General features: G+C 38.3%; 1 protein-coding gene across 1 annotated transcript; it reads right to left on the reverse strand.

The window, feature by feature from the left end:
- Nucleotides 1-940: 940 nt before the first annotated feature.
- Nucleotides 941-17,869, reverse strand: UPB1 (beta-ureidopropionase 1). Its single transcript, XM_080560100.1, has 10 exons — nucleotides 17,708-17,869; nucleotides 16,911-17,082; nucleotides 15,302-15,389; nucleotides 14,569-14,663; nucleotides 13,244-13,405; nucleotides 9,173-9,342; nucleotides 6,126-6,207; nucleotides 5,260-5,302; nucleotides 3,695-3,849; nucleotides 941-1,192 (listed from the first exon to the last, which is right to left on the reverse strand). Exons 1-10 carry the CDS (start codon nucleotides 17,806-17,808, stop codon nucleotides 1,109-1,111), a joined length of 1,152 nt encoding a protein of 383 aa, XP_080416226.1. The 5' UTR covers nucleotides 17,809-17,869; the 3' UTR covers nucleotides 941-1,108.
- Nucleotides 17,870-19,703: the final 1,834 nt, after the last annotated feature.

Raw genomic sequence — 19,703 nt, forward strand, 5'->3', positions numbered from 1 at the left:
GATGACATGTTATATACTTAACTGGAAATGGCACAGCTGAAATTGTAATTCTAGATTTAATTTTTCTTTTTAGGATGTCAAATATTTGTTTCAGCTATAAATTCATAATCGCCAATCTGTAAGTTGTATTCCTTCTACACTTAAACACCTGCTGCATCACTTGAACTATACAAAACAAACTTTCAGTATACAATAATACAATAGACCAGTCCATGCACTGTTATCTATATTCAACAGCTGTTTTGTGTACTTCATAACCACTGAATATGCTACTGGAGTGCAGCTCCAAGGAAGGGGTGATCGTGACCCCCCATTCTGATTTAATTCCTAATAGCATCCGTGTGGCTTTGTTCACAAAGAAAAAGCATGCAACTGCAACAACCTTGCTGGTGCTTTAGCTAGTGCTTCTATTTCTGCCTCACAACGCAGCACTAAGCTTCTGGAAATGTTAAAAGCATCTGTCTACAGCAGTGCTTTTGGAGCCAGAAAGAGCCCTTCCAAAGCACTAGTCCTACTGTGGTTATAATACATTGTGTGAAGGGAAATAAAAAGACCCAAAGTGGTCTTATTTTACAGTACACTCATCTTCAAACAACTAGGACATGTCTGGGACATTACTTAGCTGGAACAGAACTACATTAAATGGTTGTTAATAAAAAAAAATTAAAATGCATGTCTCCTCTCTACATTAAGCATTTGGGTAGACCGTAAAAACTGGAAAGGAGAAGTAAACAAACAATGCAACACATTAAAAAGCTTATTTAAAAATATATCTCCTCTGAATTCATTGTCTCTATATATCCCTGTACAAGGTACTGAATAAATTTTGTCGTGATTTTATATCAAAGTATTCCTCAATGAATATAATTCTAGTAAGGAATAAAAATTTGGAATCATTATTGTAAACTAAAAACAAACAAACAAACAAAAAAAACAAAGCCACTTTAAAATTACTTTACTTAACACTGTTTTGAATTCTACTATTTAAAATTTGGTTACAGGAAATTAAATTGACAACTTGGAAATAACTTGTGATTCGTAGTAAATCTAGCATCCAGTAGTATCTTTTCATTTATTATGTAACATTTGATTGTAATGAGATGATCTTTCACTCTCTGATTATATTGGGTGTAAAATAAGGCTGGACTGCTTCAGTAAGCTTTTTTGCATACATTTCATATCTACCGGTCATCTGGAAAAGAAAATCAAAGCTTCAGTTCTGTTAGCAATGAAAGTACTTCAGTAGAAAATAGCAATATCCACCATTTTGTTGTTTTTGAAGGCTAATTATTTAACTGTCCCAAACAGTAAAATGATAATCCACCCAGTATGCAAGCCCTCCAGTGCTTTACCACAAACTGTTACACTTCCATAAAAGAATTTGCTTTGTGTTGCCTAGAACTAGACTTCTATCTGAAAAAGAGTAAAGTACACTTCCACTCTAACGAAGTCAAAGTTTAAACTGAACACCTTCCTGCTTCACAGCTGTCCTTCATGCCTGCTCACTAATTACTTAAGGCTATTTTTGATTTCCTGGATAGCTGAAGATTGAATGTGAAAACTGGGCATGCTTTCTTACCCATCAACAAAATTCTCTTGTAAGTCAAGTATGTCAATGATAGAAAAGGAGTGTACCTGGAAGTATGTCTTCATATTATGTCCTTGACAACCGATGAACCCTGCTGCCAGCAGTAAGTTTGTGTATGTGTCACTGAGGGTATTTGGGTTACACTCACTTTATCCATTAATAGCACAAACAATTCTCATTGCTTTGGGTGAAACAGTAAGCTAGGACGCTGAAATACAGCACTTTACGCTCTGCTATCCTCTTCCCAAGTGCACAGTCCGCAACATTCTGGAAGGTGAACTGCCTCTTTCTTGCAAGCATGTTAATGAGGACAATCTGTTTAACTATTTTGCTGCTGATAAATTTTGCAAAGGTATTCTACTAATGCCCATTTCAGGTGTTGTTGGATGCATATAGCACATACTGGAGCAAGATAATAGATTCCTACTTGCTACTGAGGGTTTTCTGCAGTGGATAAATGATGGCTTCCTCATTCCCCTCACATCAAGGAACTACCTCTGTTTTGGCCAGATATAAGAGGAAAAAGAAACAGGCATCCTCTCTCATATAAACAAAAGTCACAGCTGTGCCTTAAGTGCCAGAAGACCAACAATAGCAATCTACACCATCAACAGAAAACTGTAAATTGCTGAAAGCACAACGATTGAATACAATGAAACATACCCAATTCTGTTCAAAACAGCTAAAGGTCAGTGTTTTGCTTTTACTGCTTTTTCCCCCCTAACCGATACAATTACTTTGTTTGGATGCCTGTACTAAGATGTTACAAGAAATGCTCCTTGTGCTTCTCCTGAATCACTACATCTCTGTTCTGCAAAAAGGGCCTCGGATTTCCGTGGTAAAGCAGAGCTAAATAAATGCATGCCTGACTCAAAAGACTTGGGATCTCTCAGCAGAATTTAAGTACGCTATGTCAACAACCATGTACCTACCACAAACACCTGCAAAATAACAAATGCAACTCTGTACAGAAAAGGACAAAATTATTTTTTGTCTTTAATGCCTATATATAGATTAGCAGCATTAACAAATAAATTATACTCCAGCTAAGAAATGACTGTATTAATTAAAAACTCAACACTACTTACAAACAATTATTTATTTTAAATACCAATAATAACACTGAAAAACCTACATATACTGTGATAGCTCCCAGCTGGGAACTATTTTTGTTAGGATTCGAACCATGCCAATTCTAAGAGCAAGCAGGAAAGAATTCTGATCTCTACCAGTACTGAGGACAAGAATGAAAGACTTGCCTCTGCAGAAGTGAGCAAGATGTTCTTCATCAAAACCTGTTTTAGAAGTTGCCCTCTTTTCTTCTTTTCTTTTGCTTTGCCCTTTTTGTTGTACCAACAATTTTTTGTGGAACCTATTGTAAACTTGCAGACTAAAAGAAGAAACTAGAGGGCGTGTTTTTTTCCTTTTTATTTTTTTTAATTTTTTAAAATCTGGACACTCCACTAAACCAGTATACAATATAGCCTCCCTCCACTCACACCCAGTAGTACTGGAACAATTGAAGAGTTATCAAACTGCAGTACCAAGATGGCAACTGATTAAACCAGCACTGCTGTTGGAGAAACTACACCAAATTACACCCTCAGGACAGATGAGCCAAATTAGCTTTGGCTGAGAATTCAAAAATAATAATAATAGTAATGCTTGAACTTTGAATAGTTTGAATTACTTGAATAGTAATGCAGACCCATAAGAATATAAAGAGCTACCATACTACGTCAGATCAAAGGCCCATCTTAGCTCAGTTGCAAATGCTTAGGTACATTGCATAAGAAAACTACACATTCCCTAGCAGTCCTCAGAATTTCTGGCAATGAGCACTTAAGGACCAAAGGTTACGTTTTTCATTTAAAATCCTTTGTCCTAGTTTCCCTGAATTCATCTGTTCCCTTTCTGAATCCATTTATGCCTTTGGCCTCCAGAACATCCTGTTAAATTAGTTCCACAATTTAAGCTTTGGATTGTTGAAGAAAGGCTGCCTTTTAACTGTTTTAACATTATATGACTGTTATGAAAGCTTGTTTGTTCTAATCTCATACATAAAATGTTCTTAGAAACAGGCTGTTTCCGTATAATCAGGCTTACCTTAAAATTCCATTTGTCACTGACTTGCCTGCAAAGATTTAGATCCATCTCTACCACAAGAAGTCCATCCCAAATTCGAGAGAGTCCTGGGGTCCTACTGCCATCTGGTGCAGCTACATAACTTGAGCCATAAAAATGGCCCAAGTCATGGTGTGCTTAAAGAAATTTTGCAAACATTACATGCTTTTTAAAATAATTACACAATTTACATGCAGCTTCCCATAATACTTAGTTCAATTTCTTGTGGTTGCTTGCTCAATGTGCTTTAAGCAGGATATCATCCCGAGGAGTCACAGCACAATGCTAAGATAACTGCCAGTATAACCATTAGTTACCTTTCATGCACTGTACAGCTTTCACATGTATCAAAGACTAAAAACCACTGCATTGGCTTTTAAATAATGCATTATTATGCTTTCCCATTACTAAGCCTCTGCACTAAAGTGAAGGCCTAAATAAATAAAAAATGAAAGCAGGGATTTAATTGAATGCTAATTGTCAAATCATACATTTCCAAAACAGATGGAGATGCACGCTTTCAATTCGCAATATAAGATCAGAGGTGAAAGCACAGATTTGAGGCAAGAAGAAATCATACATCTTATTGCACAACTTCAAATTGTGCCAGCAATCAGCCACAAATGCTGATCTATTAAGTAATGGATACCACTGGCTTTGTTGATGCAGCTGCTACCAACACCTAGCTTCAAACCTAGCTAAAAAAAAGGGCTCAGGCCCACACTGGATTAAGCCAGAAAGTCACAGTTATCACAGGACAAATTACAGCATTCCAACATATAAGAACACACAAACAAATCTTGTGCTCTTTTTTGAATTGCTGAATAATAATTTGTCAAATGGCAGACCATGCACTTAACTTTCAGAATCCATCTTTTCATTCAGGTGCATGAAGAATACCAGTAATGTAATACACTGTCTTCTTTTTCTTATTTACAAATTATAATTGTTATTTGTTTTTGCCTGCAATATTCTCAACCAGTCCTTACTTGACAGTCATGAAAAAAAACAAGAGAACTAGCCAGGAAAATTTCTCCATGGAAAACCCTGCTACAGACCTAAATTTTTCACTAGTCATGACTCAGATATTGCCGCTGTCTTTTTCACAAAATTCCAAGCTTTTCTTTAACCTCCAGAATATCTATGAAACACGGTGAAATGGTTTGGCTGGTGATGCAGGCTACTGCTATTAATATTAATAATCATAAACATATAAAGAAAATGGGATGCATGCACTGACAACATAGATTAATTTGTGGGATTCCTATCTTCCAGTCTTACAGTACCTCCCCGACTCCAAAGCTCTTAGCCCTCTGCAAGTAAGTAGAAACCTTAGGTAAGAACTTCTGGTGACCACATACCATGGTAGCACCACATCTAACAGGAAGTGCTTCTTCTCTACAACTTACAAAACAGCAGTCTTAGGTATGGCAGTCACTAGCCACCACAGCTGTCTTGGGATAGACTCTTGTATGAGAGCTATCATTTCTTCCTACTTCACAGAAAACAAATTATTAGCAACCACTGAATGAGATTTCTGAACATACCTTTTCCACCATCTCCCGAAGTAAAGGCATTTTTGTAGTATTCCTGTGAAACAGAAGGAATCCATAGGTGGCAGTATAATTCCACTTCATTCAAGAAATCCTTGCTAGTCTAATATGGAAGTTTATATACACATATTAAGACTACTCTGGCTGTCTAAAGAGAGTCATCAGAGTGGCCTAGTTTCTGTGATGGGTAGGCTGGAAAACAATACGTTTTTGTATCACTGTCTGTTGTTCACCCTCTTTGGGGAACATGCCTCATCACAACTCTAAAGAAGAGTGCATTTAACTAATCACATTTTTGCAGATCACAGAAGAATCCAAATGTATTCACATAACAGCAAGAACATGCATGGATATTTGCAAAGAAAAAAATGAAATAATAACTATAAAAGAACACAAGAACACATATTTAGGATATTTGGACAAATCTGAAGGCAAGAATGACCTATGGTGTGCAGTATACATTCTGATTATAGAACTTCAGTGTCCAGGAAGAGGTAGTACCTGGATACGAACAAGAAGTTGTGTACCACTCACTTGAGGATGTTTCATTTTCAGTCTTTCTGGCAAAAAGAATATTAGTTTTGCCACAGAAACTGAGGTAATTAGCAAAAGGGGTGGGTGCTTATTACAAAGAAGGGAATTCAAGAATAGGAAACAGCTGTAACAAAAAGTAGGCTGCCAGCAACAATGCAGCTCTCAATCACTGTGTTCAATCTTCATCTTCAAATCATATTGAAAACACTAAGAGAAGGTGCTTTACACATTAGAGGAATATGTGTGTTCTAGTGCTGTTCATTACCTTGAATTAACTCATGCTACAATACCTAAATTAAGAACTGAAGTAAAGTGAAAATACCTACCGTTCCCACTCTGTTGATGGGACACGTGAAGCAGTGATTAGCTATGGCAGCATTTCTTGCTTCAATTGGCCACAGTGACTCGCTGCAATACACAACAGAGAAGCAGGTATTCAGTTTGTCTGCTTCAGAGCCAAATTTAGATTACGACTATGGAGCACTGCACGTTTGCTGTCAAGGAAGACAAAGTTAGACTGACCCTGATCATACAATCAAAATCTCCTCACAGATACAGGCAAGTATCATAATTGCTTTCTACTCAAATATAGGTATAACAATTTTAACTGATAACCTGGTAAATATGGATTTGTTTCGGCAAAGCAAAAAAATAACGTCTCAGGATTTTCAGAACAATTAAAATGTTTTACTACCCAAATCTATGGAATGGATTTACCTATGTATTTCCAACATTCCTTTCAAAATACCAAACATCATCTGTAGCAAAGCACAAGTTGCCTTTTTTTTTTCCAAAATGATCAAGGAGTAGCTTTTGCAGCAGGAAAAAAAAAGTTTAATAATAATAATTATTAATTATATTAATTATTATTAATAATTATTATTATAGTTAAGAAAAAAATCCAATTCCACCAAAATGTTCCATTTCTGTTATTTCAACTACAGTTTTCATATCAATTTCCAGTAAGTCATTTTTCCATGGTGTGTTGATGAAAAAGAAAGTATGTTTAACAAAAGCTTCCTGAAAACTTCCCAGTAACTATTACACCAGTCACCAAAATTTACATAAAACCAAGAACTGAGAAACAAGAAATAAAGCAATTCCTTCTCTTCTGCAAGCCACCTATGTTCCAATAGAGATTTCAATTCTGACTGATGTTTTAAACTGAAACATTCCCGTTTTTATAAAATAATTTGATATACAGGTATCAGACTAGTTAATAGGAAGTACTCAGAGCTCCAAAACAAAAGTGACACATTTTGTACACTCCTGTGACAGCAGGTATCTGCCAGATTCTGAGCACCAGGACGAGGTTGCAACTGGCTGGCTGTCATTAATCTCCCAGTCAGCCACAAGAATCTTAAGAGATGGTCACTGGACTGATTGAGAGGACTTGGTTTATCGCTTTTTCTCAGTTGCTTTAAGTCTGGCAGCCAGCTCTGCTAAGAAAAAGTGATTTTATTGAAAAGCTCCTGCAATTACAATTTACAGAAGAAAACAGACAGGAAGAAAAGGCTATAGCCAAGAAGCTACCCCCAGAGACAGTTTTCTACATAGGCCTCAAGAGTACTCTTCCTGCAATAAAAATTATGCGCTTAAAAACAATCAAGTGAAAGCCAATAATTAGGAGAGCCTGAAGCATCCAGAGTACCAATCAAGTGCTGTATGACGACAGGGTAATTTCTATTTGCTCTCCTCTTAATGGGATGTAAGTGGACAAACATCACAAACATCATTCTAGTAGTGATATAAATGCCCCAAAAGCATTGTGCATTCATTGAACTTTTTTCAAAGAACATTTTGAAATGTTACACAACCTAAATAAGATCCAGTCCTTTACATCAAAAATTATTAAAGGCAGTTTCAATGACAGTATATTGAATTCAGCCCACAGTTTCAACTCTTCAGGTTTGTAAATACAGAGTTCTCTGCATTAGAACTGGCTGAGGGTATGAAAATTGTATGTCTTCAATCTGTTTTTCACTATTTCTACCCTATTGTAAATGGTCTGTGCCCTCAGGATTTTCTAGCTTGTCAGCAACAAATATTGTATGATTACTCTTGATCCTTTTTTACAGAGACAGAAGAACTCCAAACTGACATTAAATAGACGACAGGGAGTTGGGGGAAGCCTTAAGTAAATTAAAATGTTAAAAAAAATATATATACATTTATAAAATATATGCTCCTGTTAGCTTCCTAAAAATCACCTTTGGAGCTGGAAAGTCAAAGACAGTTAAGACAACCCAAAATACAGTTTTAACTCACAAAGGAAATGTCCTTGTTCGAAAGAACCCCCCAAACCCAGACTCCCCTCCCTTCTACAAAGCTAACTGCTTATGCTGAAAATGGTGGCAACTATTAACACCTATAACCCAGCTTAAACTACTACCACTTCCCAAGTCATATACATGTAAACATCATACACTGCTAGACTTCTATTATCTGGAGAAAAAAAAAAAGAGGAGGAAGAGAGAAAAAAGTACACTTGCTCTATCATTTGGTAAGCTGATTAAACTATTTCTACAACCTTTCTACCTAGAAAAAAGCTTCCCTCCGATAAATGTGGTATGCAGTTATTTTATATCACATTGTAATATTCCAGGCAATACACAGCCTGTGTCAGATCATGCTCTGGAAGCACGGTACATTCAAACGGTATTATATTCAAATGTGACTGATGCTGTCAAGACAGAAAATATTCAAGATCGAATCCACAAATTAATCATCATGAGCTACCTAAGAAGTGTATTTTCTTAGCTGAGTTACTTTTCTTTTGTCTTGCAGGAAATCAAGTCATTAGGGTGCAATTAATATAAATCCATAGTTAATCTCAAGGGAAACAGCTTACCCGGATTTAGCCTAGTTCAGGAGGCCTGATATTCACAAGATTGCCAATAGTAAATTTAATTAAAAAAACAACTTTTCTGAGAAAAGGATTTCTCAGGCTAGTTCTGAAGACTACTAGTTGATACCATACTTACAGGCTCCTAGGTGGTGGGTGCATAATCACCTGGCAAGCTAAACTTGAGCATAAATTCCTACAGCCTATCATGAAACAAAAATATTATGTTGACAATTTAAATAAACTTATTAGCTTTCAGAAGACCAGTGAGACGCTGGTTAATTGTGTCTCAGAGACCAAACACCCACAGATGTGCAACTGAAATTCTCGAAGATTCAGTGACTGTGAACAGACTGGTAGCCCAGAACTTCAGAGGGAGAAGAATGCACGTTCTTCCATGAAGGCAGAACAAGGAGGTGACATCCCATGTTCCAAGACCTCAGCAAGGTGCCTCTGAAGCCTCACTGAGGGGCTCAGAGGTTCAGTTAATGAAGAAACTGCAACAGCCTACAGAAGTGTGTATTTCACCTGAGTGTTCCAATAGTGGCTGAAGGGTTAAAGATGATCTCTGCTCCGTTCATGCTGTACATGAGCCAGTTCAGAGGGTGATGGCGCCCATAGCAGATGTTCACAGCAATTGTTCCAAACTGTGTCTGAAACACTGGGTGCCCTGTATTTCCTTCCATATAGTAAGTAGACTAGGAAAAAACAAAATTTTAAAAATAAATAAATCAAAATCAAAACCAAAGGCAGACCTCTTAAAAAAAGAAAGACATTCAACATTGCTTTGACACCTTATTTCCAATTACCCGCTTCAAGTCATGAGACCATAAGCAACGACAGCACTCTTCATGTAGTACACTGCTCTGGTGTAATGAGTATTTAGAAAAAAGAGGCTCTAAGAGAGATCTACTGAGATCGAATTCAAGTCCCTTTCTGCTTCCCTTCATTCATGCTACACCCTAAACACTGTGACTTTCACATAAACACTTCTAGTCATATTAGCAACCTCTACAGAAGCTTAAAATCAATGCACAAGTTTCCAAACTTCAGTCACATCTCTTAGTACTTTCACCACATAAGAAAATTCTCCTACGTCATCACAATCCTTTGAAGTCCTGTGAAAGACAGAGAAGATAAACCGTGTTTAAAGAACAAGGAATTCTCTTACTTTCATCTGTTATGCAATGACATGCAGTAATTGTATAAATACTCTTGGTAATATCAATGTATAGCTAAGATTGGTTATTTACATTGCCTATATGCCAATTGCTCTAAACTAACAGAAGGTTTGAAAGAACCACCAGGAAAATCACAGGATAAATCCACAGAACACTCCTTTAAGAAACTGGAGCCAATTGTTGGCTTAAAAGATCTCATTTACCATATGCTGTGAACTTCTATCTTATCATATCACACATTCCTATACAGTTAGAAATGCAGTGGTTCCTGTAAAAGGCACTGGTGAAGAGAAGGACAGGACACTTAACAGCTATCAAGAGAGACAAACACGCACAGAGATATCCTAAATGAAATCTACAGAAATGGTTCTTCCCAAACACAAGAAAAGGCTATGTGTGGAGTTACTGACAGTTGCCTGCTTAGTGTGCAGTAGTAGTCAAAAACCCAAGAAAACCTCAGGCATCTGAAATGTAACAAAACAATTTTACTTGTTCATAAGAATTCTGTGTGCCCACAGCTTGACTACTATGGACAATTCTCGTCTCTCCATCTCAATGAGGGTATACCAGAGATGGAATAAACTAAGGCAACTAAAACGATGAAGGGGATAGAGCAGCTGCTTTGTGAGGAACTAAAAAGGCTGGGTCTCTAATCTGCAGACAGAAGGCTGAGGGTGATTATGAATGAGATTTACAACATCAAAAAAGCAGTGGGTAAGATGAATATAGAAATCCCAGAAAAGCAGCAGTCACTGAAGTTACAATCCTGTATCAGTTTTAAACCAAAGTAATTTTTTTTAAGCAGCAGGCAGTGCACTTCTGGAATTTGCTTCTACCAGAGTCTGCAAAGCAGATAGTGTCACCAGGTTTAGAAAGGATTAGGTAAAGTCATTGATAAAAAAAAAAAAAAAAATCCACAAACAGATAAGAAACAATCCCTAACGCAATGTCTGTGGATATTGATGGAGTGCAAACGTTGCAGATTGGCCAGACTTACTGCTAACAGCATCCCTTTGTGATGACCTCAGAGACAGAAGAGCATTGGACACAATCCACTAGTCTGCCCCAACAGGGTGTGGCTCTTACCAAATAAGAAAGGTGTGCTGTAAAACAATTCCATTTTTATTGAAACTGTCTGTCCATTCTATCAGCTACTGCCCTTGGTGTTGAAAGGAAACTAAATCACATCTGGCCTCACGTAAGCACAGCTACTGCTAGGGAAAAAAGCAGGGCCTCACCTAGATGTAGGAGAAGGGCATGATTGAAGTGACACAGCTTTGAAGGGGTTACGTTCTGAAATCAAGAAGGGCTAGAGGTTCAATCTGCCCAGTAAATGTGACAATCTCTTGTTTCATATTTATTATGAAGTCTCATGAAATCACACAAACCCTTGGGCACAGATTTTATCTCCTTTCATGTCTGTAGGGAGCATACCATGTGGTGGGCACCCACATAACCCTTTTTCAAAACAATTCTGCAGATTTAAGACATTTCCATTTTTTCTTCTATTCTCAGTTTTCTTTTATTACAATAGGAGAAGAAAAACAAGAATGCAATTGCTTCGGGGAATGCATTCATTCATATTCTTTATTCCCCACCAGAAGTCACAATCATCTCCACAGCAACAAACTGTGAAGCCTCAAGAAGGATTGATTTTTGTTTATTTATATGCCCTCCCACACATGGCTGAATAGGTTATAGACCAATCTCTTTCCCCTTTCCATTTAGTTCTTACTGATTCATCAAGGATGATTTTAACAAGGCTCCTTTCCCAGTCTCCTCTACAGAGACAAATCATAAGAAAATAATTTCAAATTCAACCCTTCTTTGGGGGTTAGCTTTGTTGATAAAGGAAAAACAAACAAACAAAACAAAACAAAAAAACATTAAAATAAGAGATGAGCATAATCCTTCCCCTTAGTCTTGGCTGCTTCTAAACTTCCTCTACCAGAACTCCTCAGCTCAAAAGAAAATGGACTTTAATGCTTTTCTAACAAGACTAGCTAAAAAGTGAGAGCAGTTATAGGTAAATACTACTTGCTTGTTGTAACAAGATAGATACAAAAAGAGATATCAAGTCATTACAATGCACCAGAAATATAATAGATTGCTTTGTGATAATTCAGTAGTTTAGGTTTACAGGAACTAACTCATTTTAGGAATTATGCAAAATCCTTAATGAAACTATATTTATACTTCAACACAGAAAAGAAAATATATTTTCTGATTTTTAGGTACCTTTCATTACAGCTTCATAGCTGGAAACAAGAATATTTTTGGAAACTGTTCATACTCCAAAAAATCGCTGTCTAGTTACTGTTCTGCTAGCTAACAGACAGCTCTGATAAAATGATATCAAAAATCAAAGTAATTGATAAAGATTGAGGTCAACACTGGTGACTGACAGACCTATGCCAGAAATCCACTGTGTGGAAACCTATTAATGCCCTCCTCTGAAAAAAAACAAACCAGTCTGATCACGTCTAGGGGACCAGGTCAACTTCCAGAGGTCTCTAGACACGAAGTTTCAAGACAAAAGAGTTTTTTTTAACACTACTAAAAAGTCAGTCTTGATTCTGAAGCCTCAGTTTTGTGACTGGACATTGAGACAAGGAACAACAGCAACTGTAAGCATACAGACAACAGCAGTTAGAAGAAATTGCACTGTTAATTACTCACTTTAGCTGTCAAGGAGAGATTAAGTTAGGTAAGACAATGTATTGTTAGCTTTCAGTTAATTTTTAATCCTGACCTTTCTTCTTGTGACAATTCTACGGATGGATAAATCCATTTCAGATCAACCTGTTTTCTTTTGCCTTTACTACCAGCTCAGTTTTTGAAGCTGATTCTAGAGGAAGGCCTAAAAACTGGTGTGGGCTTCAGCGGAAGTAATATGGTTAGTAAAGAGAAGATACCTTAAAACAACAATTCAGTCAAAAGTATAATGGATGAAGGGATTCTACTGAAAGAAACATAAGCAAAAGAACTATCATTTCCAAGACAATCTTGTGGGGAAACAGAGATCAAGATCACAAATAATGCTCACACATGAACCATGAAACAGACACTCTCCAAATTAAAATAAGTTCAACATGGCAAAAACTGAGCCAATTGTGCACAACTAACATAGCTAAGCTGTGACTTACAGAAATTTATTTTAAAAAGATCCTTGACTCTTTTGTAGTTCCTAAGAGGCAAGGAAGCATTTATAAAAAAGACTGTGCTTTAAGAGTCATCACACTACTCTTGATAAATAAACGTAGTATAATTTTACCTGAGAAAAAACTATTTGATGCTTAGTGAGCCACATTTTCTAGAAACACATTACATTTCCTGCCAATATGACTGATAAAACGCATGCTGACAAAAACGAGCTGCAACGTAACACTAGCTTGACAACCACAATGCTGCATCTTACCTCATTGAAATCTCCAACCCTTGGAATGTGATTTTTCCTGCTTTTGCCAAGGATAGCTCCAGAATTAGAAATGACCACTGCAACATTCCACAGAGTTCCTCCGTGTATTTCATCTCGCTCCAGGATTGGAGATATCACAACCATATTGTATTTCTTTGCCAGCTACACAAATGAACACGAGTCTATTATACACAATCCTACAATAATTACTTTCTCTTTCTACTCATAAAGGAGCATTAAAATAAGTTTTCACCTTGCACATTACTTTGACTCTTATCTAGTGCTAATGCTTAACCCACACTGGCACACCAGGATTGCCACAGTTTCCTTCATCACAGAGAACTTTCCAGCTGAATCCTGCAGCTGGAACCCCAAGTACCAAGGGGCAGAAGCATTCTAACGGCAATGGTCAGGCTACGGAGCTGAACCAAATCTCTTCACAGGTATAACGTGAATTAAAAACAAGGAAAGTTTCAAATAGTGTTATATTAACTGTTACTATTAAATAACCTAGGTGTAATGTAGCACCTTCTGACTGCCAATTTACTAGCACATTGTCACCTTTCCTTCAAACTTCTTCTCTTTATTTCTCCAGACTTCCATAGTGTCACTGACTCCAGTGAGAAGCAACACATACTTGCCCTAAAACGAACAGAACTTTAGTAGCTCAGTGAATACCTGGGAAAATTTGATATCAAACAATCTTGGTTTTTTGAATCACTCTCAAAAGGAAGTCATAGAGGTTCTTTAAAAAAAAAAATTGCCAAAAGACAAAAATAAAGTTTATCATGCTTACAATCAACAGTACCTGGAAAAAATAAAAGCCATGTAATAACAAATCTCATTGGGTCCAGAAAATAATAATAATAATAAAAACATTGTGTCATTTCACAGGGAGATGTAGAAGATTTATGTAAAAGTGTTCTCTGTTCAGAAGAGGCTAGCTATTCATCTCCTCACACTTCATCCAAACGTTTAATGCTCCACTGTTCTAGACAAGAAACACCTTTTAAATGGAAATTTAAAATATTTGGATGAGAAATAAACATATAAAATTCAGGTATAGTTAAATAGGCAGTTTCATATACCTAGCATGGTAAAAGGCAGCCTATAAACACAAAGCAGTTTAAATATTGAACACAGTTGTGGTTGCCCAATCCTCCTTCATGTTATAATATTTGTCAAAAAAGGTGAAAAAATATTTTAGATTATTACAGTTTTCTCAGTGGTACTAGAATACATGAAGAAATCCATGCTAATCAGTGGTAGTTATGGGTTGAGGGAGGGAGCTGAGAAGGGTTAGGGGGGTTGTTTGTTTATTTTACCTCTTGACAGAATTTTGTTGTTGGTCCATCCTCTGCTGACTCAGCAAATTCAGTCCAAGGAAGTTTCTCTCTTGTACAAAAAGCAAAGGGCATGGCTGGAAAACACGAATGCAAGACAATTCACAAGAGCGTTCATGTCACTCAAGAAATAGAGGTATTTCTGTTTCCACAAATACAGATAAAAATTAAACACAAATTATTCAACTGTTTTCCTTGTTTACAGCAAAAAGGCTACTTAAACATATTTTTAGCAATGCTGAGGAGTTCTGGACCCACACAGACCAAAGCAGAAGAGAAAGAATGCAGTTACTGAAGACAGTCTTATGGGAACTAAAGATACAAAACAAACTCTAGTCACTAGTGTACTCTTTCTGGGAACAACCTGCTTTCCCAACTCAGGTCTTCATTTTGGCTCTCACCTCCAGATTCCATTTGGCCTTAAATATTCCATTTTAATTACATTTAGACTTTTATTTAAGTATGTGTGTAGAGGAAACAAAGTTTTAGGAGGAACAAAATGAGGAAAGTATCACAAAGGGTGACGTGAAGAAACATGCCTATAAATATCACCATTGTAGCACATACCAGTCTTTAACAAGACAGACTTCATGCAGATATTCTATATAGATATGCCAACAGTTTTTTTTTTGTTGTTGTTTTTGTTTTAGACAGCAGATCAATAACAGTCAACTGTTATCTTGACAACCTAGAAGGAATCACAGAAAATACTCACTCCATGCCTCCTGGAAACAAACTATGTTGACCCCACACATTGCAGCTACTTCCACAATCTCTTCAATTCGTCTGTGCAGTGCAGCCACCTGATTGTGAGAAGTATCATGCTATAAAAAAGTTGTGTTCTAACTCACTTGTAAATTAATAGCCTGGTTTTACAAACTTTGTTCACATTAAATTTATCTTGTTCTATACTTAGTCCCGTTGCTTTCAGAGGAATACCTCAAGAAGTCATCATTCCCAAGCACTGACGAGAGAATCAAGATCTAAGGAGTTGGGTAATTATTTTTTTTAAAGCATTTAGATAATGAAAATAGAAAGAGACATCTACTAGAATTCTAATTCCATGGTACAACATTTAAATATATGGCACTTCATTGCTGACTGCCTAGTAAACAGCTAAAAGTTATCAGCAAAAAATATATTTTTGTTGTCCATCGTAAACAACCTGCAGAACAATGCTACGTAAACATGTACTCAAAGCCAAGTGCTCAGAATCTTAAAATAGGAAGTAAGGACAGTCTGTTTCCCCAGTTATCTTCAAATCCTGCTGACACGTGGATCTTGGACATTCTCTAGAAGTTATTAACTTCAAACTATTTTCTCAATCCCTATGTCCTAAAACCTAAGTAGATTATTACCAAGAAAACCAAAGCAATTATTAATTAGACAAAACGCACTGTTTCAAAGTACTCATTTCTTCGAGCATTCTAGTTACAGATAAGTGTTGCACTTTGTATTGACACTTTCAGATGTCAATAAAAAACGGATGCAATGCAAGTCAACAGTGACCTACATACTCAACTGTTGTACACTTATTTAGAGAAATGTTACCTATTTGTTTCTAAAGGAAAATCATTAATAAAATTGGTACTCTTTCACAGCTGCTACAAAGAATCCACAAACTTGATCCACATATGAAATTAACTACTTGCTCCTATGACATGTAGTCTTTCTAAAACAAATTACTTTGTTGTTGTTCTATCAGTGTATAAAACTATTAACCCATGAGATTTTACAAACAGTATTTTCTTTTCTTCTTTCTTAACTACTTTAACTTCTCCATATCTGTGTCACCTCAGTGTTTTTGGGTCTAAGATGTTAGGAGCTGATGGTTACCATGTAATAACATCTGTTTTACTGCTGTACAAAGAATAATGCACACAGCTTTATTAATCCATATTCACTCTAGTAGATTTTCCTACAAGGGAATATTTTTCAATTAAAACAAGAACTGCATATGTGGTTTCCACAGGTAGCCGTCTCTTTTGGTTTCAGGTAATTGACTTTTTTGTTTCATTTTAGAGGCAATAGATTTTCATTTACAAAATCAGTGACTAAATATTTAGCTTTGGAAAAACTGCAAACAGGCTGGGCAATTCACTAGGTAAACGTAACAAGAGAAAGGTTTCTGAGAAACAATAAAACCACATGTGTCATTCACGTTTCTTACAGTATGTTGTATTAAGATAGCAACAGGTCCTATGCTGCCAGACAACCAGCAGGCATTTTAGGACAAAGTTGCATCACCAGCAGCTTGAGTGCTTATTTCCCAACCTGGTAAACGAAGAGGTTCACGCAAAGGGCCCAGATGCTGGTTTTTGTACCTGCACTGCCACAGCTGTGTCTGTGGGAAGTGGAATTTTATTTTGCACCAGTCCTACTCGAACAATACGTGGCCTTCTCAGTTGCTCTGGAGCAGCATCAAATCCATAGCCCTGTAGCTCAAAATCTCTCTCCTGAGCTGCTGATAGAGCAGCATTTGGCAAATTAAGTTTTCTGGATTGAGCAAGAAACAAGAGACATTTCAATATAAGACACTCTCCTCTTCCACAACACAATTGACCAAACTGATCACAGATACCGTCTCCCCCTGCAGAGACACCACTGTTTCAAGCTCCCATACCCCGGTACACAGCTCTCAGATAAGGGCACAGCTGGGCAGCAGCCAGGTCACTGACAAGCCCGCAGCTGCCCTCCACAGCAGCAAACCCTCGGCCTCTTCCCCCAAAGCTATGACTTCCTGACACAGCTACCTCACTGCAGAACCCAAGGCCACTTGTCTCTTCCCAATTACACATGCCTCCCCATCATCGCCTCTTCCCTTGTGGCAGCTCCCTGCTTTATCTGTCTCTCTCAGCCCCCTGAGCCTTGCTGCCCCTCACCCACCTCTCCCCTCAGCTCTTCCACCACCACCCCTCTACTTCCCTGCTTCCCAAACTGGGATTATCTCCGCAGCACCCCAGTTCTCCCACCTCAGTTTAACTCTGCATCACCGCAGTTATCCCACCACGGCCCAACCCCACATCACCTCAGTTCTCCCACCTCAGCCCAATACCCCCATCACTACAGTTCTCCCACCACCACCCTGCCGCCCCAACCCCCGTCAGGCCCCCAGCCTTACCTTGCCTCGCCGCCATAGAGGATCCGCTTGACCTCGGCGAGCTCCGCGGCCGGGATGTGCCGCTCCAGGCACGCCTCCACCGACGGCAGCTCCCCCTCCATGGCGCGGCGCGAGGCGACGCCCGGGGCCGTTGGGCACCGGGACTTCACCCCCGGCGGTCCCGCCCCTTTCTCCTCAGCGCGGTGCGGCGCGGCCGGTGGCGGCCGGGCAGCCCCGACATGGTGGCTGAGGGAGCCTCAGCACCCCTGGGTGGGGGGACCCGGGCTGGCTGGTGCTTCTCCCCCGAGGGTAACCGCGAGACCCTCTGAAGGGTTAAAAGGGGCTCGGATGTGGTCATGGCCGGTCACTTGCAGCTTCTGGAGCAGCTGTGTAGTGATCTAAATAAATAAGGGTCTACATAAATAAGTGATCTAAAAGCAGAACACCTCTAGGATCTTTTTATGGCAATGCCATTCAACAAAAAAGGGGTAGAAATAGGAAGGAGATCATAAAATGACAATTGTTTTTTACGGATGCGTGTCTTAGTTGCAATGAGACTGATCACAAGCCAGGAGTAAAAATAATTTTGCCTTCAACAGGGGTTTGAGACCAAGTATCAGAAATCCATACCAAAAATAAAGTTAATTTGTTCTATCCTTGGTCTGACATTAAGACCTAGATGTAAGTGGAGAAAAGTGCATCTGTATTTGGGGTCTGCACAGGGCTTGCAGCCACCCTGTTTATACCAGTTGCTCCCGCTGAAGTATTGGCCATGCCTTCTGCTTCAAAATGGTACTGAAATGCAGAGCCTAAGTGCTTCGTTTGAATGAGAAAACCAGTTAGCAAGCCCCCAGCTGGCTACACATGTCCAAATATCACAGATTTTAAGCACTGCTTTATGAATCTTCTAGAGGACATAATGACATTCAGCACTTCTCATCTGCAGTCGTCAGGCATTTTCAGTTAAATATTAAGCCTTTTAAGCTAAAAAAACATCAGGGAGAGTGTGTCTAATATTTAACTTTAAACAGTAAGTATCCAGGGACAGTCAGTTGTCATCACAGCATTTTGAGATGCAATTCATTCTTTTTTGACGCAAGCGGTTGCAGCAATGCTCCCTGTGCAAAGGGCAGCAGTGCAGGCTCGCCGGCCTGCTGCTGTGCTCAGAGCTGGAGCCACACAGGGCAGGCCAAATCCCTGAGACAGAAGTCAGGAAAATCCTTCAGTCTTGGGGGAACTTTCAAAATCAGCTAAACGTAGGGATGATAGTATATTACAAAACAATAGTAGCAAATACGAAAGAGAAGAAACAGGCCGTCATTTGAAGGAAGGAACTTTTTAGAAGTCTGGATAGCTGGTCCATTATATTTGTCCTGTACTCATCAGTGTAGCACTGTCTCCATTTTTAAGACCAACGGCCTGAAAAGCTGTTCTTAGGGATTACTTTTCTTTCCCAAACATACTTCCGAAGAGCAATAATAAGCAGCGACTGAAACTTACATGGTGTTTTTCGTCTGATTATCCTAATTGGTTTAAAATGGTCAACTTTAACATATGTATCAGTAACATTTTGTTCTCTTCGTGGCTGGCAGATCTTTAAATATTACTGAACTGGACATCAATGCAAAAATCAGCTGAAAATTCGGGGAAATTAGACCAAGTAAGTTTGTTCCCATATCAGCATACTCAGGATGTCAAGTAACAAATAAAGCATTTCTGGAGGATTCGTAGAAACAAACAGAAGAGCCTGGGTTTCTTTGGGAACGATTCAAGTTCTTTTCTGCCTGGGCTGCAAATTAAAGGGAAAAACAGCAGGTTTATTTTGTATCCAGCTCCTGAAGAAGGTCACATAACTGAACTTTTCTCTTCAAGTTTCTATTCTTAGTGTGAACTTTCACTGACTTCTCTATTGGTGCCTTGTTTATTTGTAATTTGTTAAATTGTGCTACATGTAGGAAGTGGACTTCATGGCAATAAAACTGAAGCCCCTGAAAAGAATACTCCTGAACAGTTGAGA

The sequence above is a fragment of the Anser brachyrhynchus genome (assembly GCF_964034855.1).
Source record: "Anser brachyrhynchus genome assembly, chromosome: 17".
NCBI lineage: Eukaryota > Metazoa > Chordata > Aves > Anseriformes > Anatidae > Anser > Anser brachyrhynchus.

Coding starts and splice junctions, on each gene's coding strand:
- UPB1 (XM_080560100.1), bottom strand. CDS start 17,808: ATGGAGGGGGAGCTGCCGTCGGTGGAGGCGTGCCTGGAGCGGCACATC. Junction 14,664..15,301: donor TTGTTTCCAGGAGGCATGGA/GTGAGTATTTTC, acceptor CGTGTTTTCCAG/CCATGCCCTTTGCTTTTTGT. Junction 3,850..5,259: donor TTCGGGAGATGGTGGAAAAG/GTATGTTCAGAA, acceptor AATTTCTTTAAG/CACACCATGACTTGGGCCAT.